Source organism: Chelmon rostratus, chromosome 4 (genome assembly GCF_017976325.1).
Source record: "Chelmon rostratus isolate fCheRos1 chromosome 4, fCheRos1.pri, whole genome shotgun sequence".
In the NCBI taxonomy this organism is placed as follows: Eukaryota; Metazoa; Chordata; class Actinopteri; order Chaetodontiformes; family Chaetodontidae; genus Chelmon; species Chelmon rostratus.
The window spans coordinates 30,481,233-30,497,715 of NC_055661.1; the positions used below are offsets into that span (position 1 = coordinate 30,481,233).

The 16,483-nt window shown below is 42.8% G+C and overlaps 1 protein-coding gene across 1 annotated transcript; it reads left to right on the forward strand.

The window, feature by feature from the left end:
* Window positions 1-14,489, forward strand: LOC121605582 (mitotic spindle positioning). The gene is made up of 5 exons (XM_041935553.1): window positions 1-153; window positions 6,655-8,692; window positions 11,285-11,499; window positions 11,631-11,669; window positions 13,986-14,489. Exons 2-5 carry the CDS (start codon window positions 6,763-6,765, stop codon window positions 14,073-14,075), a joined length of 2,274 nt encoding a protein of 757 aa, XP_041791487.1. The 5' UTR covers window positions 1-153; window positions 6,655-6,762; the 3' UTR covers window positions 14,076-14,489.
* The last annotated feature ends 1,994 nt before the right edge of the window (window positions 14,490-16,483 follow it).

Here is a 16,483-nt window from a genome sequence, read left to right on the forward strand (position 1 = left end):
GTGTGTGTGTGTGTGTGTGTGTCTGTGTGTGTGCATGTGTGTGTGTGTGGTGGGCGGAGTCTCTGATTGGACGATTGAAGCTGAACTTTGTCATGTCAGTCAGTTATTGTTCATTCAGAGTTTCTGCTGCTGCTGACAGGAAGCTGATCTCAGGTAAGAGAAACTGCTTTAACAACACATTGTGTTTTTCATATTTAGATCATATTGATTAGATATATATTTGATTATTTGATTATATTATATATTTGATTAGAACAATTTTAATGTCTAAATATAAAGAAAAGCAGCTGAGAGTTCTGAAGGTTTGACCTCAGCTTCAAACACTTTTTATTCATATAAAAACTCTCCATTAACAGCGATGATGAGTTTTATTTATTAAAATGAATATCTGAATATTGATCAGAATGTTCTGAACAGTAATTAAAGTTGGATATTGATCACCTCAGACTGACTCATAACAACATGAACATTAAAGCCACAAATCACATAAACACACACAGTTTGAAGAGGAGTTGCTCTGTCTGTCTGTCCCTGTCTACCCTTTGTCTGTCTGTCTGTCTGTCTCTGTCTGTCTGTCTGCACTCTGTCTCTCTCTCTCTCTGTCTGTCTCTCTGTCTGTCTCTGTCTGTCTTTCTGTCTCAGTATGTCTCTCTGCCTGTCTGTCTCTCTGTCTCTGTCTGTCTCTCTGTCTGTCTTTCTGTCTCCATCTGTCTCTCCGTCTGTCTCTCTGTCTGTCTCCGTCTGTCTGTCTGTCCGTCTGTCTCTCTGTCTCTGTCTGTCTGTCTTTCTGTCTCTGTCTGTCTCTCTGTCTCCGTCTGTCTCTCTGTCTGTCTCCGTCTGTCTGTCTGTCCGTCTGTCTCTCTGTCTCTGTCTGTCTGTCTTTCTGTCTCTGTCTGTCTCTCTGTCTCCGTCTGTCTCTCTGTCTGTTATCAGCTCACAGCAGCAGAGTCAGTCAGAGGGCGGGGCTTATCACTGACACACAGACACAACTAATGCTACGATGCTAATGTATGTAACTCCTGGAACAGACACGTTCATGTGAAGTATGTGATTGGCTGTCCTGTGTCAGATGATCAGATCCTGCTCAACTGAAGACTATTTTAGAGCTGAAGACAGAGCTGCAGGAGGAAGCAAACATGATGCTCGTTATTGACTAAACACACAGACACACCAACGACTCGAAGTTTGTCAGTTTGTGTCCTGCTGTGTCCTCTTCTGTCTCGTAGCTTCATCGGCAGATAGTCAGTGACTCACAGTGGACATGAAACTGGTTGAAAATATCTGCTTCTTTGATCAAAAGCTCCATCATGACTGAAGGAGAGGAGTCAACTACGACTCCCAGGGTGCTTTTCACTAACGAACATCCAATCACATCGCTTCACAGTCTGTCGCGTGCTCCGCTAACAGCAGGTTGAAGCTAAAGATTAAGCTGCTGAGAGGGCTGACAACAATCTGCAGTTCAGGGGGTGGATTAAGTAACCATGACAGCCTGTCTTCTTTTCCATGGCATGGTAGTATTCAGAGACAGAAGAAACATCAATGCTCTGTGATGTCTCTGACCACCTTCCTGTCTTTGAAGAATGAGCCAAAAAAATATCGTAAATTCTCCAGAGACAGCTTTGAGAATTTTAAGTCAGCCATTGGCATTATCATATGGGATGAGGTACTCCTGTCACACGACGTGAATACTGCATATGAATTACTTTTACAGTCCTTTAATGAGGCTTCAGATGTATCTTTTCCTTTGGTGAGCACAAAATCTAGACATAAATCCTCTAAGGGGAAGCCGTGGATAACTGAAAAAAAAACTTTATAAGAGATCTATTTTTAACCCCTCCCCTATAAATACTGTAACCTATAAGAAATGTAAAAAACAATTCACAGCCTTAGTAAGAAAAGCAAAGAAAACATATTTCTAATCAGTTTACTCAAGCATCCAATAACATTAAAGCTACATGGCGCCTCATTAATCACCTACTGAACTGAACCGACACTAAATCTCCATTTGCTGCCCCTGTCGAGATGAATGGTAAGAGGGGGGTTCTCTCTAACCCTATTGATATCGCTAATGGCTTTAATGTCTTTTTTTATATCTGTTGGTTCGGAACTAGCATCTAGCATCAGTGGCTCTGACATAGATCCCTGTTCTATGATCAAAGGCCAGGATCCTCCTCTCCACCAACTTTACAAGAGGTTCGTAAGATCACTCTGTCATTGAAAAATACAGCTCATGGTCATGATGGCATCAAAAGTATCCTCATTAAAGAGACCATTGATTATATCATCAAACCCCTCGCTCACATCCTCTCTCTGTCTCTTAAAACTGGAATTGTCCCCCAGGACTTAAAAATTGCTAAAGTCACACCGATCTTCAAGACAGGAGGCTCCAAGGAATTCAGTAATTACAGGCCAATAATAATTCTACCATGCATATCTTGGAAAAACGAGTCTATTCTAGGTTATTTAATCACTTAGCAGCCGACAATATTTTATATATGTCATGACCCGTGCCATGCACCGCAGTTTTGTTTAGTTTTCTCTTGTTGATCCTTGCCATTGTCTCAGTCATACCATGTTTTATGTTAGAGTTCTGTATTGTCTTAGTCTCTACCCTCGCCCTGTCTTGTTTGTATTTTGTTAAGTTCCCCATTGTGTCTCATCTTTGCCTGGGTTTTGCTACTTCCTGTTTTATTTTGAAGGTTCATGTCATGTGTCTTTGTGTTGCTTTACTTCCTGTGTTTTCCCTCCCGTGTGATTGTCTGATTGTTTCCACCTGTGTGTCATTAGTGTTCCTCCCTAGTGTATTTAAGTCCGTGTCTTCCCCTTTGTCCTTGTCAGGTCGTTGTCTGTGTCTCATAGCCAAGTCCATGTATCCTTGTTGTCCTTGATTCCTTATCATAGTCCTAGCCAGTAAGTGAGTGTTTGTCATCGTGATCCCTTTGTCCTGTCCGAGTTGTGTTTCTTGTTGCGTTACCTTTGTTCACGTCCGTGTTTCTGTTCAGGTCTGAGTTGTTCCTTGGTTCGTCTTTGTCTTTAGTTCGCCACAGTTCTAGTTAGTTTATCGTCTTGTTCTGGTCTTCGTTCGTGTTCATGTCTTGTTTTATGTAGTGTACCCGTCCTTAGTGTTGTCTGCCATTCCCTAGCTGTGTTGAGTTTCCCAGGTCATAGTTCTGTTGTGCGTGTCATTTGTTTGTTACATTAATAACTTAGTGTCTGTTTTCTTTTTAGTTCATAGCTTTGCTGATTTGTTCTCCTCGATAAAGAGCGATTTTCTGTTTGATTACTTTTGTTATTTAGATTCTTGTTTCTCTGTTTTATAGGAATGTATTTTGAGTTGTGAGTTTTTCTTATCTAGTTCTTTCAGTAGTCAGTTCCGTTTTCCTTAGCCCTTTGTGTTTCCTCCTTCGGGAGCGTTTTGTGTTCTTTATTGTATTCATTGTTAGTTATTCATAGTCTCGTCCCTCGCTTTCATGTGTCTTGTAGTAATGTGTTGTCTTTCCCTGTGTTGTGTCGTTGTTGTGTGAATTCTGTTACCCTTGTCGTCGTCGTTAGCCATTAGCCCTCTGAGTTTGGTTGTCTGGTTTCCTTGAGTTGAATAAATTTATTAATTGAACCTAGCGCCCCCTTGTGTGTCTGCATTTGGGTTCAGTTCCCCTTAGTCCCCGCTTCCCTGACAATATAAACATCAATATGGCTTTCAAAACGACATTCTACTGAGCACGCCATCATTCAACTTGTGAACTACATATCATCAGCTCTTGATGATAAAAAATTTGCCCTTGGAGTCTTCCTGGACCTGAGTAAGGCATTCGATACGGTCAGTTATGATATATTGATTGCCAAACTCAACAGATACGGAGTGGAGGATGCTGCCCTGAAATGGTTCAGTAACTATTTAACCCACAGAGAACAATATGTTCATCTGGCAGGCTTTACTTCCAAGAAATCACAAATTAACATTGGTGTTCCTCAGGGATCAATTCTGGGGCCTTTACTATTTTTTATTTACATCAATGACGTGGCCATGACATGCACCAAACCTTGTAGCTTTACAAGAAGACTTTAATATTTTAATTAAAGCTGTCAATGAGGGACTATCCTCTATTGCGGAATGGTTTCAATGGACCAAACCTACCATCAATGTAAAAAAAAATGTAACTTCATGTTTTTTTGCAATATTAATAAACCTTATCCTATAGAATTGGCTAAAATCTTTATCAGTTATACTCAAATTGAATTGGTTCAGCTTACTAAATTCCCAGGAGTTATAATAGATAGTGGTCTTAAATGGTCTGATCATATCGACCTTGTCTCTAAGAGATCTGCAAAAATGCTGGTTATATTGAGGAAGGTTTGTCCATTAATTCACTCCTCAGCATATTTAACCTTATATTATAGCTTTTTGTTCCCATTCATTAATTATTGTAACATTGTCTGGGCAGCAACCTATCCTACATACCTGAATACATTAAGTGTCATACAGAAGAAATATCTCAGATATATATCCCATTCAAATAGATATGCACCCTCGGCACCCCTTTTTAAAAACTATAAAGTACTCCTCATTGACAAGGTAAATGTTTATCAAACATGCTTACTCATGCATAAGTTTATATATGGGAAACAAGATCTTCCAGATCCCTTTCAGAATTTGTTCATCCCCACCTCACATGTACACACATCAAACTAGACACAGCAACAACAGTCTACTCTTCATACACGCACTTCAAGACACCAATTAAACATTACTTTTAGAGGTCCTGAGCTCTGGAGTGAATTAAGCTCACCACTAAGATCGATGTCCTCCCATTCTGCTTTCAAAAAGCATTTGAAGAAATTCCTGTTATCCGCCTGATCCCTGTACTCATCCTTCGCTAACAGTTTTTATCAATCCTCCCGATTGTGGGTGGCTTGCTCTTGCTGCGTCTTTCCTGGATTTAACATGCTGTTGTTTCTTTTGTATTGTTTTTGGCTGCTTGTCATGGGATTGATATGGGCAGGTGTGGAACTCTGTACAAGCCTGCTGAGGCTTCGTTCCCACCTTGAACAGTTTTTGTACTTGTACTAAACTTGTGCTAAACAAATAAACTAAACTAAACTAAAAGAAACATAATTGGTGGGAAACAAAGTATAAATAATTCAAACGTGTGTTCAGGACATAAATCCAGGAGAGTTCAAAAGTTCCATAAAAGAAAGAATGAAAATAAGAGCAGAATGAGGAGAAACTCTTCACAACGATACTGTAACTGAACTCTAAAACTTTATTCTGTGATTGTGACCTCTGACCTCACTGCCAGTGTTCATCGAGTTCAAACTGCTAGAGCAAGTAGTTCAGTTTGGATTTGAACCTTTGACCCCGTTCAGACACGCGTTATTTTATCACATTGAAAAGCTCTTTGACCTCAGACTGAAGATTATATGTATGTATATGAACTACAAATACACATTTACAAATGTCTTAAAACACATTTAGATTTTATTGCAAACAGTTACAAACTAATAAATACAAGTTACTGTCTACAAATCTAAATATATATAACAACTATTATTATTATTATTAATAATAACATCGTCTGTCTTTCAGGCTCAGTCTTGCATCATTTTGGATGTAATTTACAGTATATATCAAAATTTGCCAAGAGGATGAAAGTATATTCAGCACATGTGTAATTTATTCGTCTGGATGAAAACATGAAAACTAATTCTAACAGATCACATGTGATCCTTCAGTTCTGGGATCATGGACTTAAAGTACCTCGTGTGTATTGATCAGACTGATCAATCACCTTTGGTAACATTCCTCACGTTTCCCTCACTTCATATTTATTTCTTCTGAACCAGAAAACACAACAGTGATTCATTCTACTTCAGTACTTCAGTACAGTTTTCAAGTATTTGTACTTTTACTTTACATACTTTTGAACAATTTGAGACAATGCTTGCTCGTACTTATAATACCAAATAATTATTCAAGTTACATTTCGAATGTGAAGTGTTTGAGTATTTTTAAAAAATGCTATTTGTACTTTTACTCCATAAATTATGTGAATACCTTCCTGAGTACTTCCTGTGCCACTGATTCTTTGAGGGTAACTGAAGGATGTTTTATGTATTTAATTCACATTTTATAGCTTTATTCATGTAACCCATTAAACTAATCCAAGTGAAGACAGGTGTACCACAGTTACAGTACTAATAACTGTAAATGTACACAGTGCTGATAGAAATGAACAGTTTGGGCTAAATCATCTTGTTCTCTGTCTACAGTCAAACTTTAGTTCAAAATAAACATTAAAAAGTCTTTCAAACTACTTTTGGTGCATTTTGTTACCAGGATGCAGCTAAAATTTAAAATACATAAAACTGGCTTCTACATGTTGGCAGTCATCTAATTTAATTGACCAATTTGGAGGCTTTAAAGCAGGAGCAGCCATTCAAACAGTAACTGTGTTTTGATCTGAAACAATCCCACAATGCTTTGCAGAACCATTCTGAAACGTCATTGGATTTTTTTGTCATTTAGTTTCTTTAAAGTTCATCCACCCACTGATTCCTCTGCTGCAGAAAGGAGTATAACCTGATACTGTTGTTTCCATAGTAACAGACCTGTCCTCTCTGTTGTTTCCATAGTAACCGTCCTCTCTGTTGTTTCAGAGACTCTCAGCAGCAGACTGTCAGGATGTTCTAACTCCTCAGAGTTTCCAAACATCAAGCTCTGTTCAGCGTCTTCCTCCATCAGAACCTACATCACCCCCTGCAGCCATGGACAGCACCCCGAGGAGGTGGGTGCTGAAGCCTCTGTCCCCCCTGCTGCAACCCTCAGACTTGCGCACTATCGCCGGCCCCACCCAGAGTGACGCCCCCCACCTGGACGATACAGTCTTCACCTCCGACAGCATCTCTGTCGCTCGTAATCATTCCTCAGTGGTCGTCTCCTCACAGCAGGGTGACAGGTCCGGGGATGTGGTCGTTCAGGCCCGGCAGATCCCAGTGTCACAGGATGATGAGTGGCTTCCCAGCAGCCCCAGCGACCCTAGCAGTCCCAGCAGCAGCTTGGGCTGTCACAGTGGTTTCTACTCCTTTGTGGATGATCCGACGAGTCCCGAGGCCGAGTTGAACGAAACATGGATGATTTCACCGCAGCGTCAGACTCAGCTGGCGACCCTGAAGGAGGAGAAAGGATTTAAGCTACAAACTTACACCGGCAGAAGGAAGCCAGAGAGTCTGTTCTCAGAGAGCAATGGAGACTTGCAGTATGAGGTGGATCTGAACAACGGCATCGAAGTGGTCCAGGAGGAAGAGGAGAAGAAACTTCGCAAGGAGATCATTCGCAGCCAAGCACCAAAAAAGAACCCAACATTCAAAGATCAGCTGAGTGCACTAGAGAATCTGGATCTGAGCCAATCTACAAACAGACTGATAGAAGGCTTCAGTGTGAGCTACAGTCCTGTCAGCTCCAGAGCAGAACTTCTTAACCCCGTTGAGCCCGGGACCATTGACAATGAGCAGATCAACTTCAATGCTGCCCGACAACAGTTCTTGAAGATGGAGCAGGACCGGCTGACTGCACTCCTCAACCCGCTGAGGTCCTCAAAAGGACATTTGAACAGATCTCTGCAGTCTGATCCTTGTGTGTCTTTATTAAAGCAGGTGGAGACCTACCACAGCGTAGAGGTGAGTGAAAATACAACACTGTTTAATCTATCAGAAGAAGATAGGACCTACCCAGAGAGGAAGGTGACGGTGTGCCAGACCGAGGAAAGCCTCAGCCGGCAGAGCAGTGTGTTTGACGACCTGGACTCCGGCCTGGAGGAGCTGTCAGCGGAGGTAGGAGGTGGCTACACCTCCGATGACACACAAGAGAACAAGAGCAGCAAGTCCACAAGAAACCACGAGACACCGATTGAAAGGGAGATCCGGTTAGTTCAGGAACGCGAGGAGAACCTACGACGCTCTCGTGGGCTAAAGCACAGCGACAGCAGAGCAGAGATGGTCGAGATCAAAACTAAACGTTTACAGTCACCGCTAACGCCTGTCAAAGCCAAAGAGAAGAACCGAGTGAGCTTCATCATCCATCGAGAGATTAGAAAGGAGAACCTAAGGAAGGAGGAGCCTCAACAACAGGGAGGGATCCTGGGACTATACAGTCTAGATCCCCAACAGGAGCTGGAGGACATAAAGAGGGAGTTTGACCAACAAGACGAAGACAAGGGGACAAAAGAAAGACCTCTGACTGAGTCTGGAGATGCTGAAGTCTTCCCTTCACCTTGCTGTCCTCATCGACACCCTAAAGAAACCGAGTTATACATCAGCCAGATGAGTTCAGGTCCATCTTCCTATTCTGGGGGGGACTCAGAGATCCAGGACATAAGACGCTTCCAACAAAATATAATGAATTCTTCATCTTCCTCCCCTCCCTCCTCACCAACACTGACACCTCTGTGTGACATGAGCTCAACCATGCCTTGGTCCTGGAGGGAGAATTTGGAGTCCACCGGCCTGCAGTCCAGAGGGCAAGGAGCTCCGGATTTCATTGAGAAGGAGATCGAGGATGCCCTGAGACGGGAGCAGGAGCTGCGGGAGCTGAGGGCGTCCAGGGAGGAAACTGATGGACAGCTTTCCTCTCCAGCTCCTTTGGTGGAACAGGCAACGAAGATGGCCATCAGTCAGTTCTACCCACCTGTAAACAAAGGTATTTAGCCCTTATCATGTCTGGATTACCATCCAGGTAATGGGGGACAACCTTAAACCATCATTACTTTAGTTGAATTGTGAAGAAAAGAATAAATTTTTTAATATATTCTAAATAAATTCAGGCGTCATGTCTACATGCCTAAATGCAGTGAGTTGCTGCCATGTGATTGGCTGATAGAAATTTGTGTTAACGAGCAGTTGGACAGGTGTACCTAATAAAGTGGCCGGTGAGTGTATATGTCACAGTAGAATACCAGTATGCATTGATAGGTAAAGCACTCAGTGAGAGTGAAAAAAGTAATATTGAACAAGATAATTGGTGTATGATAAATCACACATCAGTGCAAAAACAGTCTGGATATGGACCCAGAGCTACATTTAGAACTGAACTGCTGATGGTATGAAGGACCTGTGGTAGCGTTCCTTCTTAGAGGATGGATGCAGCAGTCTGTTACTGAAGGAGCTGCTGAGGCCCCCACTGTGTCATGCAGGGGGTGGGAGGGGTTGTCAGTGATGGATGTCAGCTTGGCTAACATCCTCCTCTCACCTGCATCCTCAGTGGTGTCCAGAGGACAGTCCAGGACAGAACCAGGTCTCTTTCTGTCCCTCTCAGAGCTTCCACAGCCCCAGCAGACCACTGAGTAAAAGACTGCAGATGCAACCACAGAGTCATAGAAAGTCCTCAGTAATGTCCTACATACTCCAAACAACCTCAGTCTTCTCAGCAGATGGAGACGACTTTGGTCCTTCCTGTACAGGACATCAGTGTTGGTGGACCAGTCCAGTTTATTGTTGAGGTGGACACCAGGTATTTGTACTCCTCCAAGGTATCAATGTCAAAACCCTGGATGTTCACCGGTGTAGTCTGTGGTGCTTTCCTGCAGAAGTCTGTCACCATCTCCTTGGTCTTGCTGGTGTTGATGTGCAGGTGGTTTAGTCCACACCAGTCGACAAAGTTAGTGATGACTTCCCTGTATTCCAGTTCGTTTCCCTGCGATACCCATCCAGCGATGGCTGTATCGTCGGAGAACTTCTGGAGGGGGCAGCTGGTTGTGTTGTGTCTGAAGTCCGACGTGTAGAGGGTGAAGAGGAGAGAGCACAGTACCCTGTGGAGCCCCGGTGCTGCAAACTGTCACATCTGAAACACAGTCGCGGAGCCTCACATACTGAGGTCTGTTGGTGAGGTAGTCACAGATTTTAAAATCAGTTCTAAAAGGCACAGGAAGCCAATGCAGAGACTTTAAATCGGTGTAATGTGAGCTCTCTTTCTGGTCTTTGTCAGCATTCGAGCGGCTGAGTTTTGGAGTAATTGTAGTTGGAAAATAGGAGACCAGAGGGAAGAGCATTGCAGTAATCAATCCTGCAGGTAATAAAAGCATGAGAAAGTGTTTCTGCATTGGCTTGACAGAGAAACTGGCGGACTTTGGTGATGTTCTTTAAATGATAACATGCCTTTAATGTGACGTCCTTTATACGAGCCTCAAAATTAAATTCTGCGTCAAATGTTACACCAAGAGTTTTAACTTGTTGACATGAGCTAAAAGAGACGACTTGTAGTTTGCTAGCCAGTTTCTGTCTCTGGTCTCCTGTACCAATAGTCCTGGTTGAGCTGTAGAGAGTTCTCTGACATCCAGGATTTAATGTCTGAAATACAGTTAAAAAGGACATCAAGTGGTCCTGTGTCATCAGGAGAAAGGATGCCAGGATGTTTGAGAGTTTGAGAAATCTTAGAATGTTATGCTAGCTGTTATAGCTGATATATTGATTGAGCCCAAATATATGTTTACAGTTTGCTAACATTAGCTAGCATTAGCCACCAGAAACCTCAGATTAAACAAAGACTGTAGCAGCAAAAGCCTGAAAATGAAATTCTGAATTAAAGTTTTCATCTGTAAGAGGAATAACACAGTTGCCCATGTATACTTTTGATTTTAGCTCCAGTCCACTTCACATCCCTGCATGTCTACAGATTGAATCTACAGCTGCATCACAACCAATCAGCAACGTCAGCGCTGCAGCGAATGCAGCGACAAATGAGAAAACCTTTAACTTCTCTCAGTCTGATGGAGGATTTTCACAATGAAAGTTCTGTTCAGAAGATTTTCCTCCCTGTTGTGCCTTGATTGACAGGTGTCCCAGCCTATCACACTCAGCCTTGGTAGGATTTCACCACACAGTGAAGCTGCAGAGACATGAATGCTGACTTCATTAAAACTGACTGTTGATTATCTGCAGGAGGTTGAATTTTGAAGGATTACCTGAAACAAATGGCAGGAAGGATTTGAGTTGTGCACTGAATGGGAGTCAGCTGTGGATGCTGCTCTTCGTCACACTTATACTGCAGAGAATGAGTTACTTTAATGAGAGAATGACCAAAGTTCAGCAGCTTCAGGTGGGTCAGCTGCAGTTTCTGTAAATTAGTAACCAGTCAACAGTTTTTCCTCCTCAGTCACAGACACATTTACTCATCAACATGTTGCAGAGTCCACACGGCGACAGAGGTCAGAGGTCAACACTTCAGCCCAGCTGATGTCACACATGATGTCATATGTGATGTCATTCGTATATTCTCCTTCCTGTTGTGTTTCAGAGAAGATCAGCGTTTCCTCTCCAGCTCCTCGTCCCTTTGTCCGCCTGCCCTCCATTTCCTTCGTCACCGCTCAGCCCTGGATCTCCTCACCTCCTCCCCAGTCCTCGTCTCCTGCAGCGGTCCAGCCAGCCCCCCCTCCTGTCAGAGGTCTGACAGAGACTCTGCTTCAGGACTTTGAGGAGAGACGAGTCCAGCTGAAGCTGGAGGAGAGCTCGGTGAGTCGTCAAGACGTCCTGGCTGCCTGGTTTCAGTGGACTGTGATGCTAAAAACTATTTCATCATCTAACTGATTTGATTTACAGCAGCTCAGTCAGACTTTAGCTTCTCTTCTGTTTTTATCTTTCAGTATGCAGGCATCCAGCTGGTCGATGATGTGAATAACGAGGTACAACCTGACTTCATTTCACTTTTCCTACATGTTAACCAGCCTGATAACCAGCCAGTTAACCTGTCTGTTAACCTGACATCCTCTGCCGGATCTTGCTATGGTTTTGATAAGATAAGGCATTTTTAATCCCCTGCTGGGGAAATTGATGTATTACAGGCAGCAGGCAATAGTAGCAGGAAAAATAAGACAATAACAAAAATGCAAAACAAAAAGCTGACACATATGATATATACGTACATTTTGTAGAAAAGAACTATAAGAAATGTACTGCAGGAATATAAAAGATAAATTGCCAATGGAAAATGTTTTTGAAGAGAATTGCACAGGGATTTTGAAATTGCACATGGAGGCTATGGATAAATTTAGTACAGTGTTTACAGTAATAAATACATATGTGTCACAGTACAAGAAAAATATATATGCCTAGATTGAGTACTTAAAGAAAATAAAAATGTAATATTGCACAAGGTATGTTGTGAATGTGGTAACAGGATGTTAAACAGAAACAGTATGAAGAAGGACCCAGTGCTGCATCAAGCAAAGCTGTTGACTTGAACTCTGATAGCTGTTGGTTGAAGGACTGAAGGACCTGTGGTAGCGGGTTAGGTTTAGGGTTCTTGCAGAGGGGATGCAGCAGTCTGTTACTGAAGGAGCTGCTGAGGGCCCCCACTGTGTCATGTGTAACAGTGAGGAAGAATGGCACGCCCACACAGCATTTGCTCTCGCTCTTGCACTGCCTTTATTTCTGGCAAAGAAAAATTAACAGCACACAGTGGTCACCGACAGCACAGCTGTAGCCTTTGAAAGCTCCAGCCTGCATATATTTCCTTTTTTTCTTTTTTAAAAAGACTGGTATAAACACCCATATACACCACAGTGTCATTACAGTCTTTCTCTATACATTCTGCAAACCATATGATCGTATAGTGGTATTATTATATAATATGACCTTATACAGAGCACCCAAGAGCTATTTTCTCTTATATTCTAAATAAGTCACAAACTGGAACGAAATAAAAATATGTGAAACCCAAATAAACAAAGCCTACCTGGCAAAGAAAAATTAACAGCACACAGTGGTCACCGACAGCACAGCTGTAGCCTTTGAAAGCTGTGTAACAGAAATGACAAAAATCATGAAATAATATGACATTACGGCCAGGAAAAAGCCGGCTGGTGCATGGCTAGCTAACTAGCATTAACTACATTTAGCCACGACAATACTCGTGAATAAAGTTAAAATATGTGCACAGAAGTGCCTCTAACTTTCACACTACATTATGGTATTGTTTATAGTCATGGTGTAGGTCACGGACAGTTGCAAAAACAATTTTAAAACATAAAACAAAGAACTAACGATCGCAACATCGCTCACATACACCCACCTCCAGCCTGCATATATTTCCATTTTGCCGAGTCAACGACAGTGCGCATGAGGAAACCCTATCTGTGCTGTTGCACGAGTAATCCACCAGGTGGCTCCAAAACTATGTACAAGGAAAGCAAATAAATTTTGAAGAAACTCATGATAGTTATTTTTAACTCTGTTACACATGCAGGGGGTGGGAGGGGTTGGCTAACATCCTCCTCTCACCTCCATCCTCAGTGGTGTCCAGAGGGCAGTCCAGGACAGAACCAGCTCTCCTGACCAGTCTGTTCAGTCTCTTTCTGTCCCTCTCAGAGCTTCCACAGCCCCAGCAGACCACTGAGTAAAAGACTGCAGATGCAACCACAGAGTCATAGAAAGTCCTCAGTAATGTCCTACATACTGCAACAAAACTTTCACCATCTCATAAAGAAAATTACATTTTTCATTATCTTTAAAAACTATTGTTTTATTCTGTTTCAATTCAAAATGCTTTGGATAGTTCATCTGAACTCCATTCTGTGTCTTCATGAGGTCAAAAACCTGAATGATCAGTGGACAGTTCTGTCGTAGGCACAGTTCAGTTCAATTTAATACAAACCAAATTCTTTATCTACAGAGACCCAACAGTTCCCACATGAGCAAACTCCTGGCGGGTTTCTCCAACTGGTTTCTCCAACTGGTTTCTCCAACTGGTTTCCATCGTGGCTCTTTAAAACAATCACAGTCATCTTTGACTCAGACTGCAATGACAGTGGAAGTTGTTTTAGTAGCATTAAACTGGGCAAATACAACTGATAAAAAAAAGGGCAACAGCTGCTAGCTTGTTTACATTGTTTACTTTCATACACCCCCGCTCGCCCACCACCAACAAAAAGAAAGGTTTTGAAGGCTGAATTAGTTCAAACTCACATTTTAAGCTTCATCTCTGTCTCGTCTGGTTTCAGGTTGTTGAATCAACTCGTGTAATTCGACATAAAAACCAGCGTGCTCTGCGCTGGGAGGCCGGAGTGTTCGCCAACCAAGAGGAGCAGTGAGCGCCCGATCCAGATTCAGGACCTGCAGGTGACGAGGGGGGGACCACGGCGTCTCCTCTGGTTCCTGTTTGTTCAGCTGCAGCAGGACTTTTAACAGGACTAACACGACTTTTCTCAGATTTTCAAATGGTTTTAAACTGGAACGCTCCAAAGAACGGGCTACTTCCGATTGGTCGTTTAAGGTGACAGGCTATCCTCGTCCAATCAGCTGCCAGCTGCTGAGCAGAGCTTCAGACAGAGACAATGTGTCTGACTCAAACAGAGAAGAAATGCAGACCTAACTGAAGTGAGTGTAGAAGCAGCAGCTTGTTTGATCTGCAGACTGATGGAGGTTTCTCTTCTCATTTAATCACCTGATGCAGCAGAACAGGAGGTTTCTGATTGGTTTTCATGATTTTCAACTGATGTGTCTAAAAATAACAAAGAATAAAGAGATTTTTTCTAAACTATCAGCTCTCAGACTGTCTGTTTGGATTTCACAATAAGAGACTGAGCTGGGGGGGCGGAGCTCTGTAGTGAAAACACTGTTGACAGCTGGGAAACACTGATATTAATTACTACCAAACCTTCACCAGGTGAGCAGAATTGTTCACCAGGTCGAGGTAGATAACAATAAATCATCTGTTTACCTTCCACTGTCTATGTAGATGACAGTAGAATGAAATCTGTGCAGCAGCTCGTTAAGAAGCTATTTGTTGAGTGTTAACGAGTTGTTTATGATGCTAAACGCTCCTCTGTTCACTCTGCATGGCAGCAGGTCATTAGCATCATTAGCTGACTCTCTTCACCCCAGTTAACATGTAAACATTTTAGAATCTTGCTGAGAGGAAACTCACATCTTCCTTTCACATTTATGACCCTCAAAGTCTTTCACTGATGCAGAACTCTGACTGAACTCTGGCCTGTAGCAGTGTGAAGTCTTTCTGTTCCAAAAGTTGATCCTCTGAGGAGGAAAACCTGGTGCTGTAGTCTTTGTCCTGCTCGAGGCGGAGAACTGAATAACCTAACGAGCTGGAAGAAGACACATGTGACACAAACTACTTTTCATACCAAAGGGAAAGCCAGGGTAATTATCTATCAGGAGCAGGACCAGAGGCCCAGGGGGCCAGGGGGCCCAGTTATGATATATACAGGTCAATGATTCAACGACTTAAATTATTCATGGGTTAAAAGTAAATATAATCAATTTAAATATAAATAGGGGAATGATAACTGTTATAAATATAAATATGAACAGGTAACAGTAAGTATCTTAAATATAAATATGAACAGGTTAACAGGAAGTATTATAAATATAAATATGAACAGGTAACAGGAGGGTGAAAACCGTCAGGCTGTGGTTTGTAGTGAACTCTGCAGCCTGGAGGCAGCGTCGTCTGGCAGTCTGGTTGTTAGTTTGTGTTTCTGTCAGTCTGCAGGAATCTGCTGTTGTCCAATCAGATCACTGCTCTTTCATCTGGAGACTCATACTGAATACTGATCCAGCTCCTTCAAAATAAAAGAATTAAATAAGGGGAAACACACGTTTTCACACCAAATGACTGAAATGATGAATTGAATTCCCCCGACTCTCCCTCATTCCATCTCTCACAACCACACATTCCTGGCCGCTGTTGCCATGGCAACATGCAGAGGAGAGGTGTGTGCCTGCTGCTGTCTGTCTATATTGGAGCTCCTACCTCAACATCAGCCAACAACACTGTTGCCGTGGAAACTGCATAATGAGCCTTAAGGTTCAGGACATGAGGCAGCATGTTGTGTGTGTGTATTTGTGTGTGTGTATTTGTGTGTGTGTGTGGGCATTCCTACGTGCATGCGTGTGTGTGCGTGCGTGCGTGTATGTGTCTGTGAGCATGGGTGTGTATGTGGGCGTGCATGCGTGTGCGTGCATGCATGCATGGGTGTGTGTATGTGTGTGTATGAGTGTCTGTGTCCGTGTATGTGTGTGTGTGTGTGTGTGTGTGCGTATGTGTTTGTGTGCTTGTGTTTGTGCATGTCAGTGTGTATGTGTGTGTGTGCGCGCGTGCGTGTGTCTGTGTATGTATGTGTGTATGTGTCTATGTGTGTGTGTGCACGTGTGTGTCTGTGTGTGTGTGTATGTGGGTGTGTGCGCACATGTGTGTGTGTGTGTGCGTGTTTGTGTATGTCAGTGTGTATGTGAGTGTCTGTGTGTGCGTGTGTGAGTGCATGTGTGTCTGTGTATGTGAGTGTGTGTGTGCATGTGTGTGTTTGAGTGTGCGTGTGTGTGTGAGTGTCAGTGTGTATGTGTGTCTCTGTGTGTGTGTGTGCATGTGTGAGTGTGTGTGTGTGTGTGTGTCTGTGTATGTGTGTGTGTTCAGTCAGTCGTTGTGCACCACCTGGAAAGCACGAGCAAGTAACACAAATCAAACACACCCAGGATGTTGTTG